Below are 21,906 nucleotides of genomic sequence, written 5' to 3'. Positions count from 1 at the left end.
TTCTCCTTTCATTCCGGAAAGTCGACTACATTTGGACCCACGTTGATCACACCCAGGCAGCTCTGTCAGAGACTGTTGAAGACCGTTGAAGCGGTAATAGAAAGGCTAAAAACAAACGGCCTTTTGTTCACAGTGACCCTGTTTTGACCTGACATATCACACAATCCGAGGATGTGGCCAGCGTTCAGCAGGTGAACTTGACTAATTGGTGAATGACGAAGAAAGAACCATTCTGTTATTTTTAATTGCTTCCTTACTTTCTCACTGTTGGAGTCAGAAAAAAGAAATTGACAGCAGTTTGATATAAAATGGGAATCCATTCTTCTTTTCATTTTCATTGCCAAAAGTACAGGGTTTTGTTTTTTCAGTGACTTTTTAACCTGAATTTTCTGTTTTGATTTATTATGCTGACAACTCAGTTTCGTCTATTTTTACAGTCTATTTATGCTGTTCCTGAAAATGTAAATCACATCACTTCCTGCGCAATTGAATATGTTTCCCAGGAAAAAAACACACCTGACACCAGGCACTTTTCATAGCAAATAAAAAGTTTCAGTGAAGAGGGTGTTTGTTCTGTCATATCAGTTGGCAGAGTGGAAACATTCTTACATGGAAATGTCATGATGTTATGACTTTAGATATTTACTTGGTCAGTTACTACACACTACATGTTGAGTGAGTTTTATGACCACAAGGGTCGTGGAACATGTACGCTCATCAGCATTATTTTTCTGTTGATAAAGTTTGGATTTTTAAGTGTAGTTTTTATTTGATAACAGTGTTATGCACTGTTATTACCCTGCTGGCTCCTCAGTGCGGCTCTCAGTGCTGATCTGCACTGGAAACAGGGTGGGAAACTTGTCTCAACTCTGGCAACTAGTCTGATCCTGCATTTCCTTGTTTCTCAGACAGCGTCTTAGTTCTCAGACAGACACAGAGTTCAGTAGAAGGACAAATTAATTTTAAACACAGGCTGAAAATGAAAACAGTTCCTGCCCCACTTATTAGTGTGGATGATGGGACAGAGATAAAGAATAATTGCCCCTTGGTTAGTGAGATCAGTAGGTATAGGTTAAATCACCTGTGCGGCAAAACGTTTTGCAATTTTATCTCTTTAAGTAATTAGCTAAAATGCTGAACACTGATATCTGAACAACAATTACTGATCCTGTCTCCTCTTTAAGCATAGTCTTATCATTTATTTACTTGTTTCAAAGGAGGATGCATATTTTCTCTCACTGTACAACCTTGTGTCTCTTTTCTCACCAGCATGTGTTCACAATGGACCCCACGAATGTAGAAAATGGAAGAGGAAAAGTCCCTCATGACCCCAGCCTACCCTTTGTGAGCACCTTCACTGGTATGTCCCGTTTTGTTCTGCCTATATTTTCAAGCCATGGATTATGGGGCTAATATGATCAAAAGGTAATTTAGCTTTTATCAATGCGATTTTATTGAAATAAATTGAACCTAAGTCCCACAGAGGTTGAACCAGGCAGTGGAAGATGTATTCAGTTAATGTGAATCCCTTTGCATGTGTGTAATAACAACATATCACATTCATAAAGTTTAACTTGTTCTGACAAAGCTGTTAAATTAGCATTGTCCTTTTTGTAGCTTGGTATTCTTTATCTGCCACATCTAACTATTTAAAATACCAGGCCCAGACACTCTTTCTTCTCTCTTTGTTTCTACACATTTAACCTCTCTGTACAGATCTCTGCTATGTTTTGAAATGGTAATAACCCCAAGAGCAGCAACTAGGGAGAACTTTCTTTGGCTCTGACACATGTACACATGTGCAAACACACTCTCATGAGTTGTGCTGACTAGGTTAAATAGTTCTGGGTGTTTCTCTCTGAATGTCATTAGGCATTTAGCTTGTGAAATAACACTGATTTATACCAGTGACAGATAATCCTGTATGTGTGTGTGTGTGTGTGTGTGTGCGCACACACACACACACACACACCTTCCTCTCTCTGCAGCTGGGTGATTTCAGGATCAGAATTTATCCCACAATACATTGTATCTGGCAGGAAAACATTAAATTAGAGCCAAATACTCAGCAGTTGGGACCTTTGCGAAGATACAGTATACAGTCCTCACAAACCTGTCAAGGAATGCTGCAGGGCCTGTGGAGGAGCATTGTGGAAAGAGATATAGATATATAATGAGATCCAAACAGAAAGTAAGTTAGAAAGATATAATGGTGTAAATTGTAAATGCTGGGAGAGGATGGCGATAAGTTCGTTTGTTGACCTGCACCAGTTTAACTGTCACCCATGCTACATAGCGAGAGTGGAAAAAGTTGACTCAGCAGATCTGCTGGCCTCTGGGTCAGCAAGGTTGTGTAAGATGACCAGACAACTTGAGCTCAGGCTCCTGTTACGGGACTGTCCTTGAGTCTGACTGACTGGCTTTGTATTCTGTGTCTGACAGTGAACACTGACCTCTTTGTGGATTTTCCTCTCAGGGATCAATAGTATACAAAAAAGCCAAAAGGCTCTTCTCTGTATACAATCCCCGCATCTCAGGACACGCTCAAAGACACAGGCATGCAAATAGAGACTGAACAACAGTATAGTACAGATTGAAAAAGATAAAGTGTTGCCAAAAATGATACAGTAAAACTTGATAAAAGTCCTACTCATCAGCTATCAACCCACTGATGTTTTCTTCTTCAAGACTTGATTTCAGTGTCAGGATCTTCTCCCAAAGTACACAAAGCTCAATTCCCCAGGCTCTGTCATCACTTATTCCTGTGTCTGTTTATGTTTGCTTGTGTGAATATGTATACCACATGTTGAGTTCAACTGTATTAGTGTCTGTTTATAAGGTAGACAAGGATGTGTGAGATCACAGGAGAGCAGTCTGTGGCCAGATTTAGTTTCTATAATAGCAACTATGCTGGGAAAAATTAAAAACAGTTGTACTTTTTAAAAACAAATAGACTTACTGTGAAAAACTGTCTCTCGTTATTTTTCATTATCTGACAGGCATTGTAGGGATTTCTATCCTGAGCCAGCTGAGGCTGCTGTTCTGCTTAATGACAGATAAGCCTGACTGCTACAGGTTTTTCCAAGCATCATGCAAGAAACACGCCGCTAGAAAGATTCAGTATTTAATTTCTACTTGCAGGAAAATCAATTTTCTGAGTTGCTGAAATTGAAAGTGAGTCCATTGCTGATGGTTCCAGTCTCAGTGGAGGATGTAGTGTTTAAGTGTGTTTGAGCAAGGTTTCAGATTACTCTCCCAGTTTGTTCTATTTTGGATTTGTCCGATTTCTCTTCTCTTTCCCTTCCTTTGCCTCATTTTCCTGAACCACAAAATGTTTCTCTTTCACCCATGATTTCCTTATTGTTCCTCTGTGCCAAACCTTTTTTTCCATTTTCCCTAATCTTTTCCTTTATTGCTGCTGTTGCTTTACATTCACTCTTTTCTCTCTCCTCTATATTCGTACAATTATTATTATTATTATTATTATTTTTTTTTTTTTTTTACAAATCTCCTACCACTCATCCTGTCTCTGTCCCACTCTGTCCCTCCCTCTTTCTAGGTGGGGAGTTGTATACAGGACTTACAGCAGATTTCCTGGGAAGAGACTCTGTGATCCTCAGGAGTATGGGAGGTCGCAACACTATGAGGACAGAGACTGATGAGAAACTTCTTCATGGTAACGATTCACTGCTATAATTAATCTGTCACATTCAACACACAAATAGGACAATTATTCTATTGTAGTCTTATTACAGGCAGAAAGAAAAACTGTGTTCTAGAAGTCATCAATTTCTAATGTTTGTTTGTTGTCAAATAATCTCATAATTAGTTCAGTTTTACTTGTGAAAGCTACTGGTGCTATATCTAGGTTTTTACTATTACTACACAGACAACATTAGCATTAGCAGCTGCTAACTTACCAAGAGCATCAGCCATTGTTGCTTTTACAAGACGAGAGGTTAGAATACACCCTCTGGGTGGCGCTACTTCTTTATCCTCATGCTGGACTGAAGGCAGATGGGCTGGGACTAGCTGGTTAGCATGCTAACTTCAGTAAGAGAAAAGTGCAGCAAAACAAGAATTAACATTTGCACTGCTTTCCACCACTGGAGACAGCTCTTGGCGAGTAAAGGAAGTAAGTTTGTTGCCAAACATGCAGCATTTCGGTTGTTAATGCTAACACTGGCTATGTAGAAATAGCAAGAACTTATATAAATCACTTTTAACTGATAACATAGTATTAAGCAAAAGTACTGCTGCTATAGTGGCATGGTGTTTAATGTAAGTGCTGAGTTATTATCTTTAAATTGATTACTTTCTTCCACCATCCTTCTTCCTTCTGTCTTCCCCTGCAGACCCGAAGTTCATTGCTGCCCACCTCATCCCAGACAATGACGACAGAGACAATGATAAAGTGTATTTCTTCTTCACGGAGAAAGCCACAGAGGCAGGGGACAGGGAAGGGGCCATACACACACGTGTGGGACGAGTCTGTGCAGTAAGCTACTTCTTAAACTGTTTATTTGTGGACACGTATTTTGTGATTCAGTAAATGGTGATGTTTCTATATCTAGCCATGCAGATTCCAGTTAGACTTGCCAAGGTTTAGAGATATGCACCACTTAAGACTTAAGCTGATACTACATTCCAGTGGAGATTAATTTTATTAGTGGTGCTCAAAGCATAGAAAAGTTACATGTGTCTTTCCAGAAATAATGTCCCACTTACTCAGGATAATCCAAAGGTCTTAGTTACTATATACAGATGCAGACAGATGAGAGATTCTCTGTTGGCAGGTGGGGGATGAGTGAAGCCAGATGGTCAGGTGAGCTACACAACAAATTTCCTTATGGACATACCAACATCCAGGTCCCAGGGATGAAACATCTGCATGGATGTTTCACTTGAAAAAGATGTTGAGAAGAAGAGTTGTGATCTGGGAGAATCTTGGAGTCCTTTAGGGGTTTCTGGTTTTCTGGAGGATCGGTTATGGGTCTCAAAATTTGAGTCCATGCCAGGCCTTTCAGTGTGATGTGTAGAGTCACACTCCCACCAAAGTCCATGAGAAGTGGGTTATATGAGGATTCAAAGAGAAAATGTGAGCCAGCAAGAGACAGCAATTTGATTTAGGGGTATTTTTCTATATTGTCACATACAAATGTGTGTGGGATTAATTTCCCAGGACAGGAGGCTTTATGGGTTTATCATCCCACTGTGGCAGCTCCAAATCCTGTCACGGAAAAGACAGATGTCTTTTTAGGCAATCAAATATTTACATTTCCCCCAAAGGACTTTGAAGGCATTGTGATATTCAGAGTTATATGAATTCTTTCTCCCTCCAAAACTCACACAGCTGTCAAATCCCAACCACGATCCCCATCTGCATGCTCTCACGTTCTTTCATGCACATTATAAATCCATATATGTGTTGTGTCCACCACACACAAATACAGGTATGCATACCAAAACCCAAGCAAATATACACACACACACACACATAGCTGTAGGATTTCCTTAGAGATTGTTTGAGTGTGCCAGAAAAGTTTGCAAAAAATTCTAAGACAAAATCCATCCTAAATCTTCAGATTATAACTTTCTTTGTCATCCTTGTCTCCATCTCTGCTCCCCCTCTTTCTCTCCATCTGTCTCCCCTTCTCTCCCTACACACACACATATTATAGTATTTCCTCCTAAGCCTTCTTTTTTTTCCCTCAGGCAAATCTGAACAGTTGTTATCACTTCCCCTGTGCTGTTCCTTGCCAAGACACCAATTATCACCGCTGATACACACATACACACACACACACACACACACACACACACACACACACACACACTTACACAAAGAAAATGTCTGGTATCATGCATATATTACACACACATAATAACCAACTCACAGACTTGTGTCCACATGTGGACTCTCTTGGTATCTATTGTGAGTCCTTATTCTCTGCAGAAGACAAAAGACTGAACCTGCATATATCATGGTGTTTGGGTAGCATATTATACTTTAACCTCAGTTACTGATTCAATCCAGTTCCAGTGTGCTGAAGCACAGAGCCAGTAGTGAAAAATGTGTATTTGGAAATAAATATGCAGCTGTGTTTTATAGACTGTATTTCTTTATTTTCTGACAGAATGATGTTGGAGGCCAGAGAGTGCTGGTGAATAAGTGGAGTACCTTCATCAAAGCGAGGCTGATTTGTTCTGTACCAGGACCTCATGGTATTGACACACACTTCAACCAACTGGGTAAGATACACACAAATCATTAATAGCAGCTGCTGTGTGCCTGTGGAAAAACACACACACTAATTAACACACACACACACACACACACACACACACTCACACACTAACTGGTATTGCCTTTTCTAATCTCAAACAGAGGATGTTTTTCTGCTGAGGACGAAGGATGAGAGGAACCCAGATATCTATGCGATCTTCAGTACTATCAGGTAAACCCACATGAAGCCTTACAATTTTATCTTCCCACTATCCAATATTATCTACTCTTGACTGTGGTGCAAGGTGTAGGAGATTTGAAACCTGTTAAAAACACAGTAACTTCAGTCTAACAATAATGTTACTGCTGTTACACTAATGGGACCAACTCCTTTTCAACCATTTTGAACCAAGTTCCTGTTTTCTTCCAAATTAACCTGATAATACTCACATTTATTGCCAACATTTAATCAAAAATTATAAAATTGTTTGTGGATGTCTCTCCTTTCTCCTCCACAGCAATGTGTTCCAGGGTTTTGCTGTGTGTGTTTACCGCATGGCTGACATCAGGGAAGCTTTCAACGGACCCTTTGCTCATAAAGAGGGTCCTGACTACCAGTGGGGTGCTTATGAAGGCAGGGTCCCTTATCCAAGACCAGGGGTGGTGAGTGATTGTTCACTAAGTGTAACACCTGTCACGGTCAACTTACTCAAAATGTTTTAGTTGGCAAACCTGAATCATACTTTAACCATAATGCACTTATCATGTTTCCGATATTACATGCCTCTGCTTGGCAGCATTATAAGGAAACATAGTATATTCCAGTCTTCATGCTGATGACATACAGTTTTATATTTCTCTATTCTCTGGTAAACTGTATCAACAATATTAATTAGTTCATGTTCGATGAACGATTAACAATTTGATAAAAACAACTAGTGGCAACTAGAGACAGGATATGTGTTTTTCAGAGCTGTTTAAAAGTTGACTGAACCTTTAAAAACATATCACTAAAACTAATTTTATCATGTAAAAATATATCTATAGTTAGAGGGTTGTTATCCTGGAGTCTGAGAAGCTGATCAATGTGTTTATCTGAAGCAGGCTGATCTACTGTAAGGCTCTTTTTGTAAGATTACACAAAAAAGAAACACATTTTAAAACACGGACAGCCTCCATACCTCTCTATTACAGCTTCAACAAAAACAACATTAGTGGAAGTAGGATTTATTGCAGGGTTTTTGTATTTGAATGCTTATTAGCTAGATTTGTCTAATAGACCAACAACTATCATGCAAACCATATTCATTTAACAGTAGGTGGAGTGTGCCTCTTGGTGGTCGTGACCTCACTGGGAAAGCTACCAGTAGGCCTCCTACATCCATCAAATTAGAACTGAACTTCTGCCCAATGACTTGGATTTATTTTTATGCAGACACAATGTGGGCAACATTACATTTTTCCCAAAACATATTTAATATAACATTGTTGTGTGTGAATATAATTCTTAGGAGAAACAGCTGATCAGGCCCACGATATGTGTTAGAACAAAGGAGGAAAAAAAAGATTTATGGATAGAAAGTGTATAAAAACTTTAAAAATGAGGTGTAGAAAGTTTCCATATCATTAAAGTAAACTACTGTATGTGGTAGTGCAGCTGTGGTGACGGTATACAGTGCAGACCCTTCTTCTGGTTTACATCTGGACTCTCAGTGGAGCTCTGTCATGTTCTCTCAACCACATCACTGTAATTCAAACTTGTTATACACGCATAGGCAACACACATATACAATGATCATCATCGGCCTCATTACCAGAGTGAAGGAGAGCGTATGGAGGCAGGAATATGAATAACGTGAGAAGAGAGCAGACACCTCTGTGGTTTCCCTCCGCTGACTCCCTGATTAACAGGAATGTCTTGGCCTGAAACTGAGAGAAAGAGAGAGAAGGAAGGAGGAAACAGAGGAGGAGAGGAAAAAGGTGATGACTGGGGGTAGGCTGATGAAGAGGCACAGATGGGAAGAAGATAGAGGGGGTCTGTTCATTGTTGTTCCTGTTTAAGGCTCTCTTATTTTTTTGGATTTTTCGATGTTACAGATTTAAGATTCATACTCTAACTTCCTTTGTGTCTTCTGAATCACCTGTCAAAACTCACCAAGCTCAGTTTCAGAGTTCATTTGAGAGAATCCTCCCTAGATATTTATCTTGTATTGAAATATTAAGTAGATTGTTTAAGTTTGCGTCAGAACTCATCCTGTAACAGACAAATTATTGGATTGTCTCTTTACTGCAGATTTACCAGAGCCTCCTTAATCCTACTTGGACCTTGCCATGAAATTTCATTAATCTCTGTACTTGTATTTTTCCATTGGTGTGTGTCATCCACGCTGACATCCATTTTAATTGTAAAAGCCTCATATTTGATACTTTAAAACCCAGTTTTTGGGTTGCTAGCAAACATTTTTTATTTAACTATTATCTCTTTTAATCTCACATTGTCTGTATGGCATTTAATATACCTGGTTGTTTCGCTTGGATTTGGACCCAAGAGAAACAACCCACACTCATCTATTTTGAGATTGTCAGTGCTTATTATGGTTAGGGATTGTGTGATTAATTCAAAGACATATTTTTGCTAAATTATTTATATGCCTCTTTGCTTTCTTGGCTGTTATCTGTGCTAATAATAGATTGGGGCAAGCAGAACATATTGGAGTGAATGCTGTCTCTAATGTAGACACTAGGAACTAGGAGCACTAGACACTAGGAGCCATTATAGCTAATTTATAGTCATTTAAATCTGGGGCAACTTGCTGGTTGACCTAATCACCCTGCATAAACACTGAGATATATATGAGTCGTATGAGTCCTTGTTTCCCCGTGTCTGAACAATAGGGGTGGAGTGTGCAATTTTAGCACAACCAACAGAACCACAATAGTCACATTAATGGGAAATACATCAAGTTGAGATAAAATTAAATTATTCTTTAAAGAATATTTTTGTCTTAGAGTGCAAATGAGTGAAACAATCAAAGAGATTGATGTGGAAATGAGGAAAGTAATTGTCCAAGATTTCAGCTAATGTACTTCTCCTGTGCTGGGTCTGTTTGTTGTAAAGGATCAGAGCCTTATACACAGTACAGGAGGGCTTGCACAATGCATTCTGTGCTTAACACACATGCACAGTCACATCCACATCTGCAGTAATGATGGAACTGAATAGGTGTCTGCCAAATATGCTCATGTCCTCTCCCACTCATTAATTCTCATGTGGCTCTCAGTTGGAGATTGAAAGCAGTCGACCTGCTGCAGCAAAGTTTGGATGAGTTGAAAATAGACTTGGGAGCTATCTCAGTTTAGGTTTATGTGCTGTGAGATGAGTAGTTTAGTGAGCAGTTTTGAAACATACTGACATATCAAGGATGTGCTGCTGTGAGCTACACAAGTGTGTGAACTTTAAGCATTATATGCTAAAAAATGCTCCTTTAGTTCCACTTTTGTTTCTGTATGTATAAATAACAGTTATGTTGATTTTAGCATACAGCTTACCCATAGATTGGGAAGCATCACTGGAAAGACATGCTTGAACCTCATTTTGAATTATACACATCACAATTCACACACAGCCTACTGTTAAAAATCATACTGTAAACACATTTATATGTTTTTTGGGAGGCATTTGAAGTTACAGTGAGTTAGAGAACTGAGCTTGGATTTGCTTACACATTCCACACCCTCTACAATAAATTATAATTGATGTTATATAGTAAAGTATATTCAGAGGAATGTTCTATACATCAAAAGTGCATATTTGAATCTAACCTCCCTGCACAGTTCAAGTCCTCTCTCTGAAATTGAATCCAGACCAGTGCAGGGCTATTGTGTGGATTAGTTACTGTTGTGATAAGCAGGAGTAACCATATTTCTACCATATGGAAATACAGTCTGGAATAGCAATATCAAGCCTTAAGATTTACCTTCTATTATAAGGTGATCAAATAACCAACTGCTCTCTTTTCTGGGTGAGAGAACTGATCTCTGTTAAATTCCTTCCCTTCTCTAAGCCTTAATTTATGATACTTGGCAAAGTTTCCAGCTTCATGACTTTGACACATGCTTTCATTTTAGTCAGTCACTGCTGCAGTGCTACTTCTCTCATGCAAATCCTTCTGTCACCCCAACCTCCCCCATCATGTAATTATCAGTTTGTTGGGGTAGTTCCTCTTTAGGCTCTCAAGTTCTTTCAAAGTAATGTCTATCCTCATTTGTCTTTTGTGTGTGTGAGTGAAATTATCATTCATAAGCGCAGAGTAGTCAAACCTAAAGCAGAGAGATAACTAATCAGTGGTAAAATAGTCTTGCTCAGCATGGATAAGTCTAACCTGATCTTTCCTGATCTTGCAGCTCTCGCATGTATTTCCAAATCACATGCAAGAAATCAACCCCCAAAAAATCCTTTTTTTTTGTTGTGCTTTGTGTGTCAATTCAGACCAGAGCTCTGTAAAGGCAGTCTACTCCTCCTCCTCCATTGCTGCTGTCAGTGATCTTGATTAGAGAAAACTGCAGGTTACAATTCTTTGTTCAAAAGAACCATAAGTGAAGAGGCAGCCTTCTGAAGACAGCAAGTCTGCTTCCAGTGGAGGGTCAGACAAACAAGCCATCATTCACAATGGTTTTGGCCACCAGCAGAGACAATGGAGGCAATTACTTCTTAATAGAACACTTGCCGTTTTCTTACCCATGATTCAGTTAAACATGTGTAAACCAGTTGCTGTGCATACGAAAAGAGTAGCTGTGCGTGACAAAGACTTTGGCTGCTTCACAAAGAATCACTGATCTGAATCACGAGCAAACACAGAGGTCATATGGTTTATGTAAATGCCTTCATTTGGACAGTGTTCAGCCTTCTTAATTATTTTAGTGACTCAAAATCTCAGTCAAGTATTAGCACATTTTTTCATTACTACAGTAACACAAGTGGGAGGATTTTTTTTTTACTAACAACAAAACACTGCTCTCTATAGAGCTGTTTCCAAACACATAACTTTACAACAGTGAATTTTCATCCAAAGTTTTCAGGCACAATAAAACTGTTAATGAGGGTTCTTTGAGAAGACCATAATTAGACCACAGTTCTTTTGGAAAACACACCTCCAGTGTTGGAAAATGGTGGGAATGTAGCGTCAAAGTGGAAAATGTTGATGTCGTCCAGAATGTTGCTTTAAAATCTTTTGTCTGTCTTGTATCCATTTATCTATCCCTCCCTGGATCTGGTTTAATAGATTTCTCTTTTCCTTTGTTCTTCCACATCTGTCTGTCTGTACCTCCAGTGCCCCAGTAAAATCACCAACCAGCCTGGCAGAGAGTTTGGCAGCACAAAGGATTACCCTGATTCAGTGCTGCACTTTGCCCGCAGCCACCCACTGATGTGGCGGCCAGTGTATCCAGCTCTGCGCCAGCCTGTGCTTGTAAAGGCCAATATTCCCTACAAGCTGAAACAAATCGTGGTGGACCGGGTCGAAGCAGAAGATGGACAGTATGATGTCATGTTCATTGGCACGGGTATGTGCATGTGATTCCTTTTTATTGTCTAAATTTTATTGAGCCCTGTGGAGAAACTGGATTATTGAGGCAGAGAGGATCGTGGGGCAAAATGCAGAATTGTGTTCCTGTTCTGTACCTTTACCTTACAGTGTGTGTCTGCTTGTCTTTCAGACATTGGTACAGTATTGAAGGTCATTGCCCTGCACAGTGGAAACAGTCTAGAGACAGAGGAGGTCACACTGGAGGAGCTACAAGTCTTTAAAGTAAGTTTTACTTCATCTGGTGTCTCAATAAATCTCTTTCTTTAATTATTATTATACAGCAGGCCATATTGCAGAAGCTGCCATTCATCATTATAGATTAAATTTCTGTCACAGTGTCTATTAAGCCCTTCTTTTACTCTATAGATAAGGACCCACAAAGACTTCTTAAAAGAAAAGCTAATTACATTTTTTCTCCTCATTTTTAAACAATGACTCCTGCTCACATCTTCTTATTGTAAGCCGTTTCACACATTATGAAATACCTAAGATCATTTTTTTCCTTTTTGCAGGTGCCAACCCCAGTTACATCAATGGACATATCTGTTAAAAGGGTAAGTTGAAATGACTGCAATTACTGACTTTAATCCTCATTTTTATTAATTAAATCCACTGTTATCTTCATCATGCCTTATTCCCTTTTTTCTCCTCTCATCACTTTAAACAGCAAGCCCTGTATGTGGGCTCTCCAGCAGGTGTGGCACAGGTGAAGCTGCATCGCTGTGAGACTTATGGAAAAGCCTGTGCTGAATGCTGCCTGGCCAGAGACCCTTACTGCGCCTGGGATGGATCATCATGTGCACGATATGTACCCAACAGCAAACGCCGCTACCGCCGGCAGGACATCAGGCATGGAAACCCTGTATTGCAGTGTGTGGATCAGAATCTGAGCGGTAAGTTCTTTGACTACCTCGCTGTCTTTGTTCATCATGCAGGATTACTTCTTGAAGTTTCAGATGCTTTCCTGGCAGCCTCCTGATGACTGCAAGAAAGTCACAGAATCCAGCCAAAAAATAGTCCCGCATGTAACCTCCATGTCAAAACACATCTTTTCATTTTTACACTTTGGTTGTTGTACGGATTAAAAAAACGATAACATATCAATCCATGAGTAGAGGTGTTGGTATGTGGATTTTGTTTCGTTTGGACAGATCCAGGCTAGCCGTTTCTCCATTCCCCATCTTTGTGTTAAGTTAACTGGCTGCTGGCTGTAGCTTCATATTGAAAGTACAGGCATTAGAGTGGTATTTTATCTTGTCTTGGCAAGAAAGCAAATTAATGCATTAAGCAAAATGTCAACAGAGACAGATTCAAATATTCAACCGGCCAAAAATTTCTTTCGCAGGGTCAAGATTCAAATATACAAATCAAATATTTGACTTAGTAGACATTCTTCATAGAGTGCTTATAAATATAGCATATTTTAACTGACTGTGTCATCCTGGTCATTTTTTTAGTATCTGTTAGTATAAATTTCCTCATTTTTTCAAGGACACTGAAGATAAGCATTGTCTAGACCAAGGCATTGGTGTCCTTACACACTCTAAACTGTTTACCTGTAGATAGGAAGAAGACCAGTTAGACTCAACCCTTCTGCGTACAGTACATGTCTCTGTATACACCTGAGGTCCAGGGGAGGATGTTATTGGACATGTGCCAACCTGTGTTTGAATGAACTGTATGTATGTGTTTGTGTCTGTATAGGTCAGGGCCTGTCTGTGAGCGTCTCTCTCAGAAAGCAAGCCAAAGAGTGTTTATGTGAGAAGTCAGTTTATTCCAAGCTGTCTGAGACAAATGTTGTAAAGCACATCAGACAGAAAATACATGTTAACTTCTCGAAAACACGTCTGTTTACACAGAATACATTCAATGCAATACAACCTATTACTTATTTCACACCAGATCTTACAGCATGTTGGATTTTGTGAGATATTTGTGTTAAAGGAGTGAATGATGGTCTGTGTATGCGTGTGTGTGAGAGAGAGAGGGAAGAGCTGAGAGACTGACAAATGTGCTCAAACTTCCATAAATATCAGCTCTCATACTGAGAAAATGGATGAAGGTGATGTAGAGGTGGGGATAAGAAAAAGTGTGCAAACAGGAAAGAAACAAGGCTGTCGAGAGGCAGGTAACAAAGTGGGTGTGAATGTACCCAATGCATGTTTGCTCACCTGAGTGTAGCTATGGAGACGAGGTGATGAAAAATGCCTTATTCGAAGCCTCTGGATGAACCTGACTTTTACAAGGTTCCTTTGTGCCAGGGTGTCAGGTTGTTGTTAAAGTAAGATTCCCATAGGTTTGTGTTGAAAAGTGAGCTTAAAGTAACCTGCCTGGTTCACATACTGCCACCATTATTTCAGGCTGATATTGTCTGTATTTCTCAAGGCATGTGATATAGACTGCAGCTTTTCCTTGAGTACAGTGGGTTGTATTTAGAATTGAAGTCCTTAAAGAAATAGCAGCATTTCGAGAAATATATTTCATTGCTTTCTTCCTTGATTTTGATGAGAAGATCAATACCACTGTTATGTCTCTGTGCTAAACACAGTGTTAAGGAGGGAGGTTGGTTAGCTTCACTCAGCACAGAGGCTGTAAACTGGAAGAATGGGAATGAGACAGCCTGCAACAAAGCACCTTTACATTTCACTGAGTAACACATAATGTCTTGTGTCTTTAATCTGTACAAAACAGTCCTGGTAGATAAAGACTGCTGTTTCTAGCATCATATTTAACAGACAGATTTTGTATAAGTGTGGTCTCAATCTTTTTATCTCTCTGCAAGAATGCAAACAAGTATATTTCCCAAAATGTCAAACTATTAATTATTACTATTACTATTACTATTATTACTATTTAAAATCATATTTCAGCTACCTGGCTTGATTGGCCATTATCTTGGATTTTTCCAATGTTGACCCACAGATCTTCATCACTTGAATAAACTGGGGATGTGTGAAAAGATAGAGAGCATCAGAAAAGTACATGTAGGCCTTAACCTATATACATAATTTGTCACATATATACTTCCTCCCAACAAAAGGGTTGCTTCAAAAAGTTCAGATCCAAACATATTCTGTCTGAATTATTTTGAGTATAATGTATTTGTGGAACCAGAAAGTGTGCTTTGCACCCATGCTGAAGAAAGACTGTAGGTCTAATGTTTAATGACTTATTTAGTTCATACAGTCGTATACACAAGATAAAAATACCACAGAAATACCACATAACAAAATTCATGAAGGCAAAATGTCCTCTAGGAGCCTCATTAAGTAATTCTTAAAAGCGGGCACAATAGCAGATGAAGAGATTAAAATCCAGTATGTCATAATCAATGGAAGAGGAAAATCTGGTGTTTTATTCATAGTATTAACAATGACTGTACTAGAATCCATCTAGAAATTGACAGACATAGAGGAACCTATGCACATGTTTCAGTATAGAGAAAAATACTGGAACAAAATAGGCTGAGTAATTAGGTGTATTTTAAGTATACAGGAAGTATGCATGGAAAACTAACCCCTAATAATTCTGTCCCTAAAAAATGTCAGCGTTTAAGGGGCATAATTTTTCTTGTCTCTCCTTCAACCAGAAGACCTTGACGTGACGGAGGACAGGGTGGTGTATGGGACGGAGAACAACAGCACCTTCCTGGAGTGTGTTCCTCGCTCTCCACAAGCTACTGTAACCTGGCTCGTCCAACACAATGACCACAAGGAAGAGGTAAGACAATCAGTATAGCTATAGATTGAGAAAATTGAGATTGATTGAAAAATGCCTTCATATCACAACATATTTATGATGAGCGCAAGGTAGGGGAAGTTTTGAGAGACATACGAAGGGTGTAATGAAACTTCTGGCAAACAGTGGCCCAAGTAACTGCCTTTAAAAGTGAGATTTGTGTGTGAATTTGGCACATGGTTGACACATTTGACAGCCATTTGACATATGGTTGAAATTAAGCCGTTACATTTCAAAGTAAAATGCACAACTGCTCTTTTACTGTTGGATAAACAGTGAATTCTTTTCAAACTTTCTACAAACCACATACCACTGAAAGCTGAAGTGTCACTCAATGTCTACAGTCCTCTGTGACTTAAACACAGTGTTGCAAAGTCCTTTTAAAGTGCTACCTTGAAAATTAAGCTGCCCTGTATGCCCACACCCACGGCCATTTTTCATCTGTTTGAGATTATGTTTGTCCAAGCTTAACTGAGTACCTTGGTCAGCCATGCAAGTATTAAGGCATTACCACCCCTCTCCATTTCCCTGCAAATAAACATTTGGCTGCCACTCCAGCTGACAAGACTGCCATGTTTGTGTTGGCACCGAAGGATAGTTTGGGAAGCTGAGGGATGGAATAAGTGAGATGGGGAGGTAAGAGGTTGATAGAGAAAAGAAGAAGGGGAGAGGTATGAATGGCTAGAGGAGAGAGTTTGGGTGGAAATACGTAAGAAAAGACAAAAAGAATGAGAGGAAAGGCAAAGAGTAAAAACTAACAGTGACTGGGTTTCATGGTACATTCTTGCTGTTGCAATTCGAGCTGAGTAAACAGCCTGTTTTTCCTCTTTTCTTATTCTCATAAGTGGATTACAAGCTCTTTACCCAATTTTTCCTTTTTATATAGTTAGCTTATATCAGCAAGATGAATGGACTGAATGGAACACACTGACCACATCATGGATTTTTCTATAAAAGCTTCTGCCATCAAAATAATTGAAAAGATAAAGACACTCACGTATAATCTTATATTTTGCATATAGTGACTTCTTTCTTGTTAATACACTTAACCACTTAAAATCTTTGTATTTTTAAGCCAAGGTTCTGGGACATGTATACACTTTACAAAAGCTTGACTGCTTAACTGCACATGGAGATATATATATTCTTCCCGTTCTTTCCTTAGGTGAAGCTAGATGATCGTGTAATGTCTACCGAGCAGGGCCTCCTGTTCCGTCATCTCTTCCGCCAGGATGAAGGTGTGTACATCTGCCGCTCCCGTGAGCATGGATTCACGCAGACCCTGGCCCGCCTCACCCTCGAAGTCCTCCAGGGGGAGACCGTGGACGAGCTCATGGCTCGTGACAACGCTGGCCTCTCTGACTCGTTCAAAGACCGGTCCACAGGAGGCTACAGGGCCTGGATGCCTTGTAGCACTTACAGCAGGGGCGGCTCATCAAGCCAATTCAGCCAGTCGCGCACATGGTTCAAGGATATCATGCAGTTGATTGGGCCATCAAATCTGCCACAGGTGGAGGAGTACTGTGAGAGGATGTGGTGCAACGACAAGCTGAGGAGGAAACACAAGAGCATGCTGGAGAAATACCGGCAGGCGCAGGAGAGTGCCAGGAAGGCCCGCAGCAAGAGCTCCGGTGAGCGTAACCGGACGCCGCGGGATCTGAGCGCATGGGAGAAGTAATGGAGAGAATGTGGGAGGGGAAAAGAAGGAGAAAATGAAGGAGGAGAAAGAACGAAAGATTATAGTACTGGACAAGATGAAAGGGGCAACAAAAGGATCAAGACCAGTCTGATAGTACCTCAGCAGTCAGATTTGTAAGAGCAGGGTAGATCAGAACAGTGTTTCTGCTTTGGCTGGCCATCAAACCAACTGAATAGATTTTATAAGATCAGTGTATAAAATCAGTCTATGTGTAGGTCAGGTGTTAGAGATTGATTCTGACTGTGGCCCAAAAAAGACAGAAGTGTTTTGTTGTCTGGAAAGACAACAGGGAAAGAGATGTGACAATGACACGATGTTGACATTGATAAAGAGGAAACAAGGGATAATCTTTCAAATACACACTGAGGAGATTTTTAAAAATCTTGATTGCCATGGACCCCTCCCCCTCTCACAACCTTGCCCATGTATACTTTTACTGTTATTGAAATGACAGTCACTGCTTTCATTGCAACACATCATGTAAGTCATTTGTCACTGAGAAAACCTTCAAAATTTCACAAACCTCAGATTTAAAAAATGTAATGCATGCCTGTGGATTGACTTTACTGACAGCAGACCCTGTTTTATGTCTGCTTTTGCAGCCTCATTGACTCCTTGATGAACAGTGTGTTGGCTTATATCATTGTGTTTATTCTCTCATGAGACTTCCAGCTGCACTTGTCAAGTTTTTCATGTAAATATCCATGCTAAATGCAAACTGGGGCCTCAACAGAGAGGAACAGCACATTTACAAACTTTGCATCCTTGAACTACAAAATAACAACCACTTCCCATTTCTGTCTTCCTCACTACCAAGTTGGTCACATTTCACACAGTGCAATCACTGGATTCATCTCCTTCTCACTTATTGTATTTAACGGCCCGTGTCTTGCCTCGTTCTGCACTTGCCTTTGTGATAAAATGTTCATGTGTGACTTCAGCTCAAGACATAACTGTCTATGCTGTATACAAGGCATATGAAGCTAATCGAGCACACAGACTTAAACACTCTCTGAACCACACTCCCACACACAGTTCCATAAACTGAAGTTCCACTAACCCATCACACTGAATGCATAAGCTCAACTAATTCAAACTGGAAGCTACCGTGAGACGACTGTTGATAGTTCAACAGACTAAAAGGCACATTGCTTTATTTTTCCTGCTGTGGGCTGAACGTTTCATTAAACACCAGTTAGAGATCAAAATCCCTCCTCTCTGACCCGTAAAGGGATATTTCAGAGAGGTTTATTTTCATGCTTTTGGGTTATATACTGCACCACCTCTGGAAATGTACCTAATGGTGACAGTCAAACTTCAATATTCACTTCCATGGGTAATCCTTAGGCAACTCAACTTTACTTAACACAAACCCAATTACCAAAGTGTCCAAAACAAACAAACAAACAAAAATGTCTATTAAACACCCAAAGATCTTCAATTTATGATGATAAAAACAGGCATTTTGGGTGGTAAACTGACTCTTCAATAAACTAAACTCAAGTCACATATTCTCTCTGTTCAAGCAGAGATATTATACAGTATGTTTACTACAACCATTATTGACAGTTTGTATTCATGCTTTTGCCTTTAAAGGAAATTACATAACCCAACCTCTTTGTGGTAACCTCAGCTCACATGTTAATCAGCTACTGAACTCCCTTTCCCACAGTTCCTCTGTGTGCTGTAGCTTTCCAATGACAATAGAGGGAACAATAGAAGGGTCAACTGTAATGACCAACTCCTTTTGTCTTTCTGCTTTGGAAACAGTGGTTTTAAGATGGTTCATAGTTTGAACACATGATAATCCACATTGTTATTATCATCAGTTATGTTGTTAAAATATTATACTCTTTTTTATGGTTACTCAATCCACAAGAGGAGAATGGAGGGTTGAATAAATTAATGAGACTGCGCAACAGAGATAAAGAAAACAAAATGGCTTTGAATAAGGACAGATGTGAGCATTGTAAGTGCAAGTGGTGAAATCATCAGTTTCCCATTATAAACTGTACAAAAGTTGTCTGTGCTCATTAAATTCATTTGAAGACAGCTACATCAATTCAGAAACACAATCAGCACGTAGCCGAGTAGGAAACTGAGGATGTCCAACATGGCTGCCAAATGGTGTGTTACTTCACATGAAATCCCTGTAATTTGTATACATATGGAAGATGGTATATCTTTTCCTGGAGCCCTCTAATTACTTAAAATTAGCCAGGAAGGAGACACTACCACTAATGAACTTGACTTTTTTGTGACCTACGTGGCGTGTGACTGGCCTCTGAGAGGACAAACAAAAAGAGAGGAGGAGAGGAAATCGGGGAAGAAAGGAGAAAGAGATTTTTTAAAAAATAAGGTACTACAAGCATCTTGTGAAGGCTGGATTTGCAATTTATATATAAAAAGCCCTCATCCCTATTAAAACACATTTTCCCACAATTCATCAGCATTAAGTGAGTTTTTCAAAAAGGTGACACATTTTTCCCTGGTTTGTTTAACACACTTAAGCACATGTTTAACTCCAGCAACGTTTATTTTCTTAGTTTGAGATTTGGGAGACTGGCTATTAGACTCCAATTCTGGTGTTTGCTCTAAAAATATTGCTTCTGATGTATATCTAAACTGAAAGAAAATGATAGAGGGACAGGAAGACGGTGTCCATGAAACAAAGAGACAGACAGCTGGCAGGGTAAAATAAAATTAACCCACAGTAAAAGTTCATTTACTCTGTAACAATTTTATATTTTAATTCATAATTCTGTGCTGCACAAGTACTAGTTTGTTTATTGTGGTGGTATCAGATTTGCTTGAGCCTCTGCCTCTCTAAAGCCTGAATTACTGTCATCACAAGATTTTAAACTGTTCATACTTTAACTTTTGCAACTATGATTGTGAATTTAGTGTGTAAAATTGTCTAAAGTTTCAAGTTCCCATTTTACAGTAACTGTCATAAGATAGAAGTGCCAAAATAAATGCTGACACTCTTTTTGTGTGAGAGTTTTTGAGCCTTAAAATGCTTCAGGTGAAAATGCTTCATTCTTGCAAATATGAAATTAGTAGTAGAAGACAAGATGTGCCATTATTCACTAAATATTATAAACAGCTGTGCAGGTTCAAACCAGACATTTTAAGGCTTCAAATATATTTCAGTTGTTGTACAGTTGTACAAAGAGTGTTGTGGTATTGCATATGACATTTTATATATATTTAACTTACTATTTTGATGTCCACTCTAGCTAGTTGTGTTCAGTGCAGTTTCTCCAATTTTTTAAAACTTGTACCTAAAAACACAGAAATAATTCACAACACTTGTCCTCCCTTAATGTTTAAATGTCATATTTTGCAGAGTATATATAGAAGACCTGCTAGATTTATCATTTGACAAGGACTCAAACACTCAATAATATTGTAATACTTTTTGTAAAACTGGGGCAGGCTTTCGCTCCTGCTAAACTACAGCAGGTGATTTCACTAATTAGCTGCTCCTCCTGATTGGTGGTGACCTAATTAATAAATACCTGCACATGCTCTGACCTCCACAGCTACTCTGCATGACACAGACAAGAGGTTCAGTCAGCAGTCAAATGTTAAAGAAGAGACTGCAGTTAAAACATTTAAATGATTTATCTGTGAATTTGTCAGCAGTCCTACTACCATACTATAGTAATCTCTTTGAACTTGAAAGGTTCATGGTTTCCCTACAGAAACACTGCCACTCTCAATATAGAATTTAGGCTGAAAGGTGTGAGGATCCTTGGGTTAAAGAGGAACATTAACTTGGAGAAATGTCCCTTCATTGTACTGTAAAAATGTGCGCAGGTTGTGGGGTCTCTGACAGAAAGAGCCTAATTTAAATGTGTATTTATGTTTTATTTAAGTGTCTTTCTACCATGCATGCTATGTAGTTGTATGCTATTTAACAACATTAAAAGTGGATTTTCTAACGCAAAGGTGATCCTTGACTGAATGTTTGGGGGAGAGGGAGTCTCTATGTGTTTCGGCAGGATAAGACTAATGGCGCCAGTGACATAAACGGAGACAAAACAGCAGTTCCCTGAAATGAGCCACTTTTATAAACCACAGCTTTTATTGCACTGAAACCAAGACATGCTCTATTTAATACTGAATCAACAACATGCAGACTGCACACCTGCAACAAGGCTGTTTGGCATTTAATGTCAGGGTGGAAAAGACTGGCTCTATTTCCCATGTCTGCTTCCATTTATTATTTTTATTTCTATGTGTGTGTGTCTTTCTCTACATATCGGGGCAAAAATGTTCTTGGATAAAAAGGTAGACATTTTAGCTTGCTTAGATTTTAAGAGCAATTTGACTTAGGCTGACATTGCCCTGAAGGTTAGCTTCATGGTAATGTAATCTTTGGGTCAGAAAATGAATGCAGGTAATGGAGGTACTGAAGATATAGTAACACAAGTGCACAGCTCAATGCAAACGTTCTTGCTGGTATTTGTACTTCTGTATGGAGGATGTGGGTGTGTGTGATTGCAGATTTACAGACCCAGTGTTGGCCCATTACGTTACCCAGTTACTGGGTCTGGCCAAGCATGTGATTGGAGAGTAATTGGGCTGTAACATCTGTGGAAATGTGCAGTAACAATGGCTGCTTGTCACTTCAGCAAACAGACCATCTCATA

The 21,906-nt window shown here is 39.3% G+C and overlaps 1 protein-coding gene across 2 annotated transcripts in view; it reads left to right on the top strand.

The window, feature by feature from the left end:
* sema3bl (sema domain, immunoglobulin domain (Ig), short basic domain, secreted, (semaphorin) 3bl) overlaps positions 1 to 21,201 on the top strand; it is a 69,706-nt gene extending 48,505 nt beyond the window's left edge. Inside the window, exons 6-17 of one of the 2 annotated variants that reach the window (XM_018688991.2) lie at positions 1,270 to 1,360; positions 3,560 to 3,676; positions 4,356 to 4,498; positions 6,138 to 6,252; positions 6,389 to 6,458; positions 6,745 to 6,889; positions 11,557 to 11,788; positions 11,942 to 12,033; positions 12,324 to 12,365; positions 12,479 to 12,704; positions 15,404 to 15,531; positions 16,715 to 21,201. In XM_018688991.2, coding sequence (XP_018544507.1) covers positions 1,270 to 1,360; positions 3,560 to 3,676; positions 4,356 to 4,498; positions 6,138 to 6,252; positions 6,389 to 6,458; positions 6,745 to 6,889; positions 11,557 to 11,788; positions 11,942 to 12,033; positions 12,324 to 12,365; positions 12,479 to 12,704; positions 15,404 to 15,531; positions 16,715 to 17,227 — 1,914 coding nt within the window. In that variant the 3' untranslated portion in view covers positions 17,228 to 21,201. Of the gene's footprint in view, positions 1 to 1,269; positions 1,361 to 3,559; positions 3,677 to 4,355; positions 4,499 to 6,137; positions 6,253 to 6,388; positions 6,459 to 6,744; positions 6,890 to 11,556; positions 11,789 to 11,941; positions 12,034 to 12,323; positions 12,366 to 12,478; positions 12,705 to 15,400; positions 15,532 to 16,714 lie in introns of both variants that reach the window. The other variant, XM_018688989.2, reaches the window with a different exon arrangement.
* Positions 21,202 to 21,906: the final 705 nt, after the last annotated feature.

The sequence above is a fragment of the Lates calcarifer genome, linkage group LG6 (genome assembly GCF_001640805.2).
Source record: "Lates calcarifer isolate ASB-BC8 linkage group LG6, TLL_Latcal_v3, whole genome shotgun sequence".
NCBI lineage: Eukaryota > Metazoa > Chordata > Actinopteri > Centropomidae > Lates > Lates calcarifer.
The sequence above is the reverse complement of the archived record's forward strand: the minus strand, read 5'-3'. Positions and strand labels throughout refer to the sequence as shown.